The sequence below is a fragment of the Rhagoletis zephyria genome, unplaced genomic scaffold (assembly GCF_001687245.7).
Source record: "Rhagoletis zephyria isolate East Lansing unplaced genomic scaffold, Rhagoletis_zephyria_1.1 Rzeph_scaffold_01165, whole genome shotgun sequence".
Lineage (NCBI taxonomy): Eukaryota > Metazoa > Arthropoda > Insecta > Diptera > Tephritidae > Rhagoletis > Rhagoletis zephyria.
The window spans coordinates 1-13,015 of NW_016158249.1; the positions used below are offsets into that span (position 1 = coordinate 1).

The 13,015-nt window shown below is 34.1% G+C and overlaps 2 protein-coding genes across 3 annotated transcripts in view; one reads left to right on the forward strand and one right to left on the reverse strand.

The window, feature by feature from the left end:
* On the forward strand, positions 1 to 1,951 carry LOC108363007 (uncharacterized). The gene is made up of 5 exons (XM_017616192.1): positions 1 to 63; positions 190 to 363; positions 509 to 880; positions 958 to 1,226; positions 1,286 to 1,951. The coding sequence occupies exons 1-5, from the start codon at positions 30 to 32 to the stop codon at positions 1,553 to 1,555; spliced, it is 1,119 nt and encodes a 372-aa protein (XP_017471681.1). The 5' UTR covers positions 1 to 29; the 3' UTR covers positions 1,556 to 1,951.
* Positions 1,952 to 2,885: 934 nt separating this feature from the next.
* The window catches only part of Gdh (glutamate dehydrogenase, mitochondrial), a 32,475-nt gene continuing 22,345 nt past the window's right edge, over positions 2,886 to 13,015 (reverse strand). The window contains exons 2-7 of one of the 2 annotated variants that reach the window (XM_017616188.1): positions 7,896 to 8,330; positions 7,680 to 7,837; positions 7,448 to 7,609; positions 6,462 to 6,666; positions 4,524 to 4,562; positions 2,886 to 3,921 (exon numbers count right to left, since the gene is read on the reverse strand). In XM_017616188.1, the coding sequence (XP_017471677.1) occupies positions 3,650 to 3,921; positions 4,524 to 4,562; positions 6,462 to 6,666; positions 7,448 to 7,609; positions 7,680 to 7,837; positions 7,896 to 8,330 (1,271 nt within the window). In that variant the 3' untranslated portion in view covers positions 2,886 to 3,649. The remainder of the gene's footprint in view (positions 3,922 to 4,523; positions 4,563 to 6,461; positions 6,667 to 7,447; positions 7,610 to 7,679; positions 7,838 to 7,895; positions 8,331 to 13,015) is intronic. The other variant, XM_017616189.1, reaches the window with a different exon arrangement.

Below are 13,015 nucleotides of genomic sequence, written 5' to 3' on the forward strand. Positions count from 1 at the left end.
TTAGTTTTTTGAAGTATTGTTGATTAGCTATGGAAAATAAACCAACGGTGCTTGTATTGGGCGGTAAGTAGATAAATATTTTTCTGAATTTTGGAAGGCGGAGCAGTTTTATGCAGATAATCCCGATTATAATTAATATTTTTTTCTTTGTGTTACTATCTTTGGTAATACTATGCGTGCTTAAATTAGGGTGTGGATTTATCGGCCGTAACATGGTGGCTTATCTCGTTGAGAACGATTTGACGGATGAAATACGTGTAGTGGACAAAACTCCACCGCAAATGGCTTGGTTAAATGAGCGTCATACTCAGGCATTTGATAACAAAAAAGTGGAATTTTGTAGTGCCAATCTTATAAACGCCGGTAAGTATTAAAACCTGCCCATATTTGAATATTATTGTGAGTAATGCCTACGTATGACCAACCCACACAATTTGTATGCACGCCGCGCAGAACTTGCTTGGCCTGTTGCATTTCATTATTTACATCTTGATTATCCTCCTTGTAGCCTCTTGTAAAAATGTTTTCGCCCCACACCCAACCACAGGCAGGACGTGGGATTTAGTATTCAACTGTGCGGCTGAAACTCGTCCAAATCAAACCGAAGCGGTCTATAAGGAAGGGATACTGAAATTAAGTATGAATTGCGCCAATGAAGCAGCCAACGTTAAAGTGAAACGATTTGTCGAATTAAGTTCCGGTTGCGTTAACAGTTCGGAAAAGGTTGCACAAAGAGAAGACTGCAAACATGAACCATGGACTTGTGTAGCTAAGCAAAAGTTGACGGTTGAGCGTGAGCTCGATACGCTGAGTGAAGTTCTGCCATACACTGTTGTACGACTGCCAGTCGTCTACGGGTTAGGCGATAAACGCTACTTAAGTGAGTGGTACTTATTGAAAGTAGATTAATCTGGTATTTTATTTATCACTGTCTGATTATTTGTTGTTCATTTGCAGTGCCTCGCATTATTGTAGCTGCAATATACAAGTATTTGAATGAATGTATGAAGTTACTGTGGAACAATTCCATGCATCTTAATACGGTACATGCAGATGACGTTTGCGCAGCAATGTGGTTTTTGGCAAATAATCTAGCTGCAGTAGGTGAAGTAATTAATATCGTCGATGATACTGATTCCACACAAGGAACTATAAGTGATATTTTATCAGACATATTCTCAATAAACGTTGACTACTTTGGCGTAGTCATGTCGAATTTAGCAAAGGTATCAAGTTAACTCATAATGTTACTGTGTCCTTTAATAAATTGTCTTACATTTTGCAGTTAAGTCTATCAGACACGGTTAGTGATGTCAACGACAAACATATGACGCCGTGGGCCGAAATTTGTCAAAAGAATGAAATCAATAATACACCTCTAACGCCATATTTGGACGAAGAGCAATTGTATCATAAACATTTGTATTTGGATAATACAAAATTAAAGACTTTAGGCTATGTGCTCAAAGAACCAAAATTAACGCGTGATTATGTAACTGAGATTATCGAAGACTATATAAAGCAAAAGTTATTTCCAAAGTCCCTAATGATCTAAACTTAAGCCCTGCAAACTTTAGTACTTAAGGACGTTTATAAGACATGACTCAACTCAATTAAAATGCAAGTATGTGAAAACAAAAATTGTATATAAACTGATATTAATGTAAAATAATTCAATATTTTGATTGTATTTGCTAAGAACAAAATACTAATTTTTTGTACAATTATTGTACCATGCTGATATTTTCTAAAGTGTACTTATAGTATTACCGCATAGTGTGTTATTGTATTTTGGTATTCCAAAACAAATTTTAATGGTTTTACTTATGTATGTATGTACTCGTATTTACTAAAATTATTGGTGATGTATTATAACATTTTTAATATACACGATGAATGTATTTTGTACAATGCAATTACATAGTTTGTCATATAAATGTGCCAAAATAACAAAAAAAAGTATTTAGAAAGCTTTTTATTTCGAATTAAAATGTGGGATTAGCAGTAAGAATACCATTGACTTTACCCATGAATAACTTTTAGCACTGCAGTCCATGCTGGTGTGAATAAAGGACCCGAACATAGGGACGATACTGGCAAAGGACAAAAATATCCGTGATGAATTCTGTCCAAGAATTTGGCATACATCCAACTCGCTTCATTGCGAAACGCTCCTGCCAGACTACAAGGTATGCATATCGTCGTTTAAAGTACAAAACCGCCTATCGTGGTTCTGCAAACCGTAACTAACATTTGTGCCAAGGGACATTTGCTCACCGGAAGCTCCTGGTATAAAGTCCATATCCCTTCATATTAAAACATCGATACTTAGATATATGAAGAAAAGATAATTGGGGAAAGGGGAGAAAGTTTTACTCCTATTGCCAAACTCACATATGACGTATTGCATTTTATTGATACGCGGTTTAGTGCTTTAAAGACGATACCTATACCTGAAGCTTTCTTACCGCTTTTGGAGATTTTTTTACCGAGGATGAAGTAGACAGTATCTTTGCAATCAAAATTTCAGCGAAAACCACGGAAATGCAGTTGCCAATATAGCAACTTAGTTCGCAACTTTCTGTTGCCAGTTGCCATCAATAATACCAACCGAAGTTCGGTGCAATCCGTAATCGACCCAAAAATGCGCTGATATTTTTGGGGCACTTTAGTTAAGAAAATATATACATACATATATACATTAGATATGATAGAATTACAATTTTATAAATTTCCATTTCAATTATTCATCTCAAGTTCGGCTTTAATGGACGCACTGATCGAGGAACGGTTTAGTAAGCTGGTGCGAAAACCCCAACAACTATTTGCATACTACTAATAGATCTAGTTGATATATTTTCATCTAAAAGAAAACATCAAAATGCTTGTTTAAGATATTTATGTATTATTTTGTTTTATTGTAAGGATTAAAAATTTACGGCAATACAGCTCATGATTTCTTATATTCCAATCTCTTTTATTTTCATAAGTCAATTTACAATAAAATGCATTTGCTTCACATTTCAAACTTAAATTTATAAAACAAAACGGGACTATTTAAAAACGGAATAAAACATGAATTAAGTTTAATACAGTTGTTCGGATGTTTCTTAGTTTGTAAAATAAATTACAGCAAGCATATTTATACACATTTAATAGTCATTAGATAACATCATAAGTTGATAGCGAGTTCCTGATTGATTATCGGCTTAGCACCAAAGCGGTGGCGAAATGTCAATAATGTATGCGTCACTTTCGTACATATTTTAATACATATGTATGTATATTCGGACACTAACTAATCAAAAGTGTGCTATATGTATGCACATCTGTAATTATGTACGCATGTTGTTAAAACTTGAGACGAATGGCAGGACGTTGACATTGTTTTATATCTCTTTTTACGAATAATTAAGATTTAAATAATTGAAATTGATGATTCGATTCACATTGAATAAAATTTATGATAGTTTAAATATTCATGAATGCTTTTTGTTTCTTTTTTTAAGCGAGTGAATTTATTATTTTTATTTATTGCGTATTTTAATTATTATTTAAATGATGTGCCTCCACTGTACCATTTGCTCAACTGGTTGCTTATAATTCTAATTAGGTGATATTTTGTCGCATCCCATGCATTGCATATTACTTAAAAAGCCAAGCCAGCGTCGCGGTATGTGGTGAATATCTTCTCAATGGAATTCACATAAGCTGCAGTTCTCAAATCCAAGCCCAAGTTGTATTTCATAGCGGTCTTCATGATGGCACGTGCCGAACGCTCCATTGTGTAGTCCAAACCAGAGTGTACGATATCCTTCTCAGATGCACCAGAGATTCGCTTCTGGAATGCTTCCGAGGGAGTGACTGGGATACGGCCACCGACACGACCGAAACGACGTTCCAGGGATTCTTGAACAGATTCTGTTTTGGTGAAAAAAGGCATAAGAAATGACTTGATTATTTAAAATATGTAACATTTATTGGATTGGTATTTATGGGATTTTTAAAGCAACCAATGTATGAAGAATGCAGTAAAAATAATTGGTACAGAGACTATTTAGCAAACTAAGGTTAACTAAAATAAGGATTTGTCTAAGATATAAAAAAATAATAATTTAGTAGCTTTCATAATAAACAAAGTGCATAATTAGTCAGCTTAATTTCGAGGATAGATTAATTTTTATTTAGCTAAAGAAAACGTGCATAAATGTTTGCATGAATTGGGCGAAAGGATATAGGGATAAGGCGAACTAAAAAGTATGTACAAACACATACATTCCTACATACATTGTATATACAAACATAGAAGAAAAATTACGCTTACAAAAATTGGTTTAATAATCTACTTAGTGGTGAACAGAGGGAACTCGGTATACCGCAAATTTTCGTACTAAAAATGGCGCGGTATATCTGGATATGCAAAACATTTAAAAGTTAACATTCAACAAAAAAACAGCTCAGATAAAAAAAAAAAAATAGTTCGAAATATGAAATGATGCAAAGAGTAGAAAAAAGAACTGTACCGTCTAAAACAAATCGTTCAATGGATTGTTGGACTGAGGCTAGATTTGTAATAGAAGAACGAAAAAAGAAAAACATAAATTACTTCTTTGTGGAAACTTGTATGTGTTTTAAGAGCTAACATTCGATTAAATTTACTTCTAATTAAGATGTGTAATAATGTGCTGCGAAATAAAAAATACTAAAAAAGTTGATGTAGGGATAAAATAAATAATAATTGAATAGCGCATTTAAAACAGAAGTGTTAACTAAAAATAATTGATCTTTTAGTTTTTCTAAAGTTAAAAGCCGACTTTAAATTTAGGTCAATCCTAGAAATGTTACCGCCAGGATTGTCCAGAATGAGGCTGAACAGCCCTATTAAGAAATTTGAGTATTCAAATAAGATTTCAGAAGAAGCGCAGCTGTCTATATACTGTCTATATACCGCGGTGTCTGCATTGGTATCCCCGTGAAACTAATACGACAGTGTAAAATGACTGTAAGCAATACGGTTCCACGACAGTAGGGTCTACGTAACCGGAACGACTCAGATTTATATTTGGCACAGCAACACTTTCCAAAAACCTTTTGGGGAATTTGTATGCTGTTGAAACAACAACAGCAACCGTTAGCAATAACATGCATTCTTCTATGCTTTCCTATTCGAGTTCGAGTTTAAGGTCGCGTTCGTCTTCGTATTCGCCATGTAAGTCTTTTCCATTAACATCTGGCTCGTAATTATTTGGTAAATTATTGTGAGTTTAAGACAATGATATTCTTTATCACAAGATCATGGATTTGAGAAAAATGCCCAAATTTTCTTTTTCACACCAACAAAACCCTTAGAAAGAAGTTTTCACAGAGTAAACTTTTTACAAATCAATTAATTTTCGTTTGAAAACAGAATCGTATTTTCACATATGTGAAGTGATGAAAAATGTTCTCTCTTCACGTTTCCACAGAACGAGAATTGGCACCCTGGATTGAAGAATTTAGGCGCAGAATAAAAGCTGCCCTACGAAAATGAACCTATTCGAAAATGCGACTTTTTTGCATGGCTCATTCCGCAAATGTTTTTTAATCTTTAGCTAAACGTGAGAAAATAGAATCAGATGCATTAATTTAATAACTAAATATTTGGCAATTCAATGACTCGAAGATATCCTCGCCATATTTAAAGCTATGAAATTTCAACTGCTAACAATATGTCATAAATAACTTATGTAGGATTTAAGAATTAAACGACTAAATTCGGCACAAAAAATACGTTAATAAAAATTATCATTTTCATAGACAGCATTTTTAAATGTCGCATTTTTTCATTTAATTTCAACGCCTAGTGAAAATTTGATATTATATGTACATAAACATACTTATGTATACAAATCCGTAACATTTTGATAAAAACAACTTAAGTGTCTTTTGAAGGTTTGTTTTGAAGTTGCTGTTAAGGAGGCATCTTAAACTCCACCCATAGCCAGTTATTCGTTAAAATATTGTTTGGAGACTCAAAGAAATATTGCTTTAAAAAGGAAATGACCTAACTTGCGATATGTTGTTTTATCAAAATGTCACAATATAGATATATAAGCTTACAAATAATACTTAAAGTCAATGAATATGGAATTTCAAAAAGCATTAACACCTTATTAGAATATATCAATCAATCACAGATGAGCACGAACTGATTGGAAAGTATGGAGAAAGAAATAAACAACAACAATATAAGGAAATCAAATAATTCAAATAGAAATTGATGAAGACTTGCAAAGATGTCGATTAATACTGTGAAAGCATATCGAGCAATCGCGGGAGCACGCTAGCATTTTTGAATGAGCCGTATGCTTTGCACTGTGTAGATTTTTTTTCTTGTAATGCCGTGGCATAAATAGAAGGTTCAAGAATCTAAAAAAAAAATTAAGAAACGAAAATATAATAACTAGTATCGTCGCACTTACCAAGCAGATGATAGTTGGATTCGCGTTCATATTTGAAGGTCAAACGTCCGTAAGAGACGTGGTTTAAGTTTTTCAGCCATTCGAAGAATGATACGGTTACACCACCGGCGTTTATGTACAAATCGGGAATAACCAAAATGTTGCGTTCAATTAAAATTTTATCGGCTGCTGGAGTGGTAGGACCGTTGGCAGCCTCGGCAATGATCTATTAAGTCAAGAGAAAACGGGATGGAGAATTTTCGATTAAATGTAAAATTGCTGCAATTTAGAGTAGGAAAGTTCAGTGGGGAGTAGGGCTGCGATTATCTGTGTATTCGGATACCCGTTCAGATATACGTGTCTAATATCCGTTCTATTATCTTATGCAGATATCCGGTTCAGTCCCGGTTAATATCCCTTAATTTTTTTATCCTGATATCCGGTTAGTATCCTTTTGTAATCCGGATTTTTCAATCAGATAGATATTCGAATTATACGGATAATCAAAAAATTCGGATATAACTCGCAGGCCTAGTGGGAAGTTAAAAATCTCTTGAAATTACCCAAATGAAAAGCTCGATTTTTGAATTAAAGACCGTACAGTTTAAGTGACTTAGTTACTTTAAGGGCTAGGTTTTCAGTGCCTGTTCAAACTTAGATCACGTAAACTGCGTTCATATCTAACAGCTGGCTGACTAAAATAAATCATCTTAACACTCGGTAGGAAAAATCAACCAACACAAACAAATAAATCGGTTTAAACTATGTTTAAACCACAGTAAGATTTAACCGTGCTCTGAAAAACTAGCCCTAAGCGAGAGATGCCATAAATTAGGTTATTTTACTTTTAATTAAAACAAAATAAAAACATAAACGAATGTTTGTGACCATGGCAGAATACTCAAACTATTATAAAAATAACTATCTTTATTTGAATTAAAAGTGGTCTCTCAGCTCTAATAGCAGTTCCAACTCTAATTACAGCTCAACTATTAAATTAAACTTACCTTAGCTTGGATCTTGTGTGCATTCTCGCTGGTGATGACTTTCTCAACAGCAGCTGGCACGAAGATGTCACATGGTTCAAACATCAAATTCTCACCCTCGTAGGCCTTAGCTTTCGGGAAACCGACAATGGTGCCGTGTTCGTTCTTGTAATCTTCCAATTCCTGTTAGATAATGCATTAAATCACTAACCTCAATGCCAAAAAATACCACCGAACTATGTATCATACAAACCTTAGGATCAATACCCTCCGAATTGTAGATGGAGCCATCGTGCTCAATAATGCCAACACAGGTGGCACCAGCACGGGTCAAGTAACGGCAAGTGTGCAAACCGACATTACCGAAACCTTGCACAATGAAAGATTTGCCGCCCCAGCCGGGAGTGGTGCCTGAAAATACAATCAATAATGTACTTTTCAACCGAATTTACATTTGCATCTATTTTACCAATCATGCTCATGTAGTTGGCTTCATTGATAAAGTTCTCCAGACCGTGGAAAACACCACGACCCGTCGCTGATACACGCCCATGGATACCACCCTGGTTGATAGGTTTACCAGTTACACAAGCATGTGCATTGATATCTAAATGGCCAATCGTTTTGGCATATGTGTCGGCAATCCAGGACATTTCACGCTCTCCCGTACCCATATCCGGTGCTGGCACATCAACACCGGGTCCAATGAAGCCTTTCTTCGCTAACTCAAGGGTGAAACGGCGGGTAATCTTCTCTAATTCATGTTCGGAGTACTCTTTGGGGTTGATCTTGAGTCCAGCCTTGGCACCACCAAATGGTACATCGACACAGGCGCACTTAAATGTCATTAGTGCCGACAAGGCTTTGACTTCATCACGTGAAACATCCAAAGAGAAACGAATACCTATTTATATAAGATATAATAATATAAAATTCATATTTGATAAACAGGTGGCTTAATTTACGAATTAATATTTTATGTACATATATCAAAATGCTAAGTAAAAGAGGCTGAACTAAACAAAATTGGTACTAATAACACTCCAAAGTTAAAAGAAAACCCGCACGCAAAAGTGCAATTTAATAAGGCATAAATAAAATACAGAATCCGACATTTGCACGCAAATTCGTTTGTGTTTTGGTGGGTATTCTCTGCAAAATTCACGAGTCTCATCGGTAGCAGCTATTACCAAGGAAGTCAATCAAATCAATGAAGTCTAATCAAAATGTTTTCTATAATTAATGTTATGCACTTTTACCTGTCTACCGGTATTAATCATATGTCTAAAAATACCGTACCACTACATGTACAAATTATTCTAATATGTGATATGTAGCCAAGTGGATTTCGTCTCAAAACAAACGTATATGCAGTAGCTGATATGTTTATTTTTTCATTCTAAGTAGTTGGAAATTGACGAAAGCTACCAGTTGGACAGCGTCCAACTTATTCGNCGGATTTCGTCTAAAAACATACGTATATGCAGTAGCTGATATGTTTATTTTTTCATTCTTAGTTGGAAATTGACGAAAGCTACCAGTTGGACAGCGTCCAACTTATTCGCTTTTTTAAAACCTGCCAATTGGTTGAACATGTAAATTCGTTAAAAGGAAAGGGAATCCAAGGTGGCGACGTCTAGTCTTTGGTGTAAAAATTTCAATCAAATAAGAAGGTGTTAATGTAGAGATCGGTCAATGCGGCAGCATGTAGCGTTTGGCCACAAACAGCAGGCGAGTTGTGTAATTTCTACATACATATGTAGAAGATAATACATTATGAACTGATTTCACGTGCGCATTGTGACTAGATGATCTAAAAAAAAAACCAACTGNAGCGTTTGGCCACAAACAGCAGGCGAGTTGTGTAATTTCTACATACATATGTAGAAGATAATACATTATGAATTGATTTCACGTGCGCATTGTGACTAGATGATCTAAAAAAAAAACCAACTGACTTTAATAAAGGCCGAAACGGACATAAAAATAAAGAGGAAATACATCGGTAATTTTCATACCAAAAATTTTATGCACAATTCTACAAGTTTAGTTTATATGCACTTTTTGGCCAATCATCTAAAAACTGCATGGCACAAGTATATATATCGAGCCCTAACCGCCAAAATAACGTAAGCGAAATTTTTTTCAAAATTTTCTTTTTGATGCAGAAATATTCCTAGAGCATCTAGATACATTTCTGCATAAAAAAAAAAAATTTGAAAAAAATGTCGCTTACGTTATTTTGCCGGTTAGGGCTCGATATATACTTAAATTTATGTACATTATCCTCTAGTTGAAAATATACTTCGAAGATTTTAGTGTAAAAAACTTCCGTCATGGCCATACACCAAACCATATATTTTTCTTTAATTTGTAACTCGATTTGTAAGTGTTGAGTAAATTATCACCCTTATTCTAGAACCCAAATTTTCGTAAATCGTAATTCGTAGCTACGTTACGAAAAACGAAAAATCGACATGCAACGCTTGCGGAAACCTGTGCAGTAGGGTGTCCCGTCAAAAAATTTTTTTCAGCTACACTATCGCAAGAGGTATCGAAATTTGCGTAATTTTACACATGTTTAGAAAAAGGTAAAAAAGTCAGAATTGTGTCTCATTTTGAGGGCTCTACCACACCATGAAGTTTTCCACGTATTTTATATGAGAAAAAACACTTCTTCGTAGAAATAGAGATAAAATCCTTAAAAGTCAATATTTTTCAATTAGCAAACTCTTTTTCTCTTTAGGAGACGTCAAGGAATAATATCCAGTTATTTATTTAACCTTTTTTTTAATATTAATGATTTTTTTTATGGTTCCCCCATTTAATTATTAGTATTAAAAAATCGTTAGGTTAACAATTAGGTATTATTCTTTGAAGTCTCCTAAAGAGAAAGAGTTTGCAAATTGCAAAATATTGACGCATCTACATTTGTCAGTTTCCGGTTGAATTNGTACATTATCCTCTAGTTGAAAATATACTTCGAAGATTTTAGTGTAAAAAACTTCCGTCATGGCCATACACCAAACCATATATTTTTCTTTAATTTGTAACTCGATTTGTAAGTGTTGAGTAAATTATCACCCTTATTCTAGAACCCAAATTTTCGTAAATCGTAATTCGTAGCTACGTTACGAAAAACGAAAAATCGACATGCAACGCTTGCGGAAACCTGTGCAGTAGGGTGTCCCGTCAAAAAATTTTTTTCAGCTACACTATCGCAAGAGGTATCGAAATTTGCGTAATTTTACACATGTTTAGAAAAAGGTAAAAAAGTCAGAATTGTGTCTCATTTTGAGGGCTCTACCACACCATGAAGTTTTCCACGTATTTTATATGAGAAAAAACACTTCTTCGTAGAAATAGAGATAAAATCCTTAAAAGTCAATATTTTTCAATTAGCAAACTCTTTTTCTCTTTAGGAGACGTCAAGGAATAATATCCAGTTATTTATTTAACCTTTTTTTTAATATTAATGATTTTTTTTATGGTTCCCCCATTTAATTATTAGTATTAAAAAATCGTTAGGTTAACAATTAGGTATTATTCTTTGAAGTCTCCTAAAGAGAAAGAGTTTGCAAATTGCAAAATATTGACGCATCTACATTTGTCAGTTTCCGGTTGAATTGTTGAAGCACAAGACATAACTCCTCCTATACCGGAATAACCAGTTAATGCAATAAAAGCTTCTTTCAAGCCACTGAAAATATGCATTTTGTTAGGTCCACCACCTGTTGCGCTTGCTTTTGTCTTGGGCCGCGCTTAGGGATTATAACCCTTACTAAGTAGAATTCTCGTTTCTTTGCTGCCGGAGAAGAGAGACTTCCGAAATTCCGAAAAGGTATACAACATTTCTTGGTCATATAACTCAGGCAATGCCATCCACAGTATTTTTGCGCAGAACCCACATTGAAATTTACCAAAAAGTGAATAGTGCAAACCGAATTTATTAATAAATTTAAAATCTTTTAGTTTAAATTTGTATCCTTTGACTACACGTGTATATTAAAGTTTATAGATACGGGTCATGCCTTTGGACACAACAACCGAAAAAAACATTGTGCAAATAACTAAACCGGACCCCAGGTGCGCGATTCATTCGAAACATTCTTTTTTGTTTGTTTGGCCGTTTTGCAGAGGGGTGACCGCTATTAGAAGAAAACCGTTTTTGTTTTTATATTTTTTGAAGTTGGTTTGAACCGGGCTTGAACCCAGGCTCTGCGGAATGGTAGCGCGCACTGCTAGCCACTACATCACAGCAGCCGCCTTAATATTTATTTATCTGTTGAAAAATATTACAAAAATAGATAGAAGCTCTAAGTTTTGTCTATGGAAATTTGTACTTCATACATAACGTTCGTATCTGTTTTTGAACAAAAACTGGACATTGCTGCAAAAAAATCGGTTTCGCAGTATCTTTACTTAAAAAAAGCATTCTTTACAGTACAGTATTTACTGAAATAGTTTCTCAATAAAATAAAGGAATTCCTGGTACTATGTTTACCTGTTTTAACCCGCGACAAAATGATACGATCTAATGCTGGATTTCCACTAGGCATTAAATGGTAAAAATTGTAATGACAAGTTGGGCATTAAAAAATATTCGTGTCATTACGATCAAAAAATAGTCATTAAATTCATTCCACATGTCATTTTTTAAATGCATCCAATTCTCCGTCATTCCAATGCCTAGTGGAAATTCGGCATAACAATTTAAATGTCTAGCTTTGTACAAAAATTAGAAAAATTCAAAAAAGTTGCACCTTATAGTGTCTACAAAATACTTGTTGTTGGTTTTTTTGTTGTTACTATGTCCGACAATTTTTTTCCTATGGACTAAAATAATACCAGATTCAGAAAAAAAAGCTAAGCCTATTGAAACTTGAACTTTATTACAAGAATTTAATGAGCCACAAAACTGCATACCATGGTACAATTATTGTAGGTATTGTCTTTCCAGAGAGTTTTGCTTCACATCGAAATTCGTGCTCCCTTATTTCCATTTTGACGCATTTCAATGTTGATTCTTTTACTCTTAGTTAGCTTTGCTTTTCGTTTTCGCTCAATTTAATTTTTATGATTTTTCTAAATAAAAGAAAAAACGTTTAAAATAAAGAGAGGAATAAAAATTTTTGATTTGTTTACTAAGCAAATGTTTATTTTTCGACTTTTGCAAATTAAATAAGTTCTCTGCAAGATGGTTCGTAAAAAAAAATACGTGGACATGTATGGTATATGCAAAATGTATTCAACAAAGTGTGATTGAATTTGACCTTGCTCTCAGAAGAACCATTTTATAAAGTCGAATTAAAAAAATTTTGTATGAATTTTGAATCGATTGTTTATATTTTTTGCCATAATAGTACCTTAAAAAAGAGCCTACCTGAGTTGTCAATGACACCTTGGGTATATGGCAACGGTGGGCAATCACGGGTTTTGAGCCAAATGCGGCTCTTTTTACTTTCTCTTTGCTTAGGACATTTTGGCTCTTATTACATTTTAAAATACACATTTCTTTTTTGGACATTCTTTTCCAATGTGTTGTTTTTTTATTTTATTCTTTTTATATACACATACGTAAATTGAGTT

Excerpts from the sequence above, each read along its gene's own strand:
- LOC108363007 (XM_017616192.1), top strand. The coding sequence starts at position 30 with ATGGAAAATAAACCAACGGTGCTTGTATTGGGCG. Across the intron at positions 64-189 it reads AACGGTGCTTGTATTGGGCG|GGTGTGGATTTATCGGCCGT; the intron begins GTAAGTAGATAA and ends TGCTTAAATTAG. Across the intron at positions 364-508 it reads TGCCAATCTTATAAACGCCG|CCTCTTGTAAAAATGTTTTC; the intron begins GTAAGTATTAAA and ends TCCTCCTTGTAG.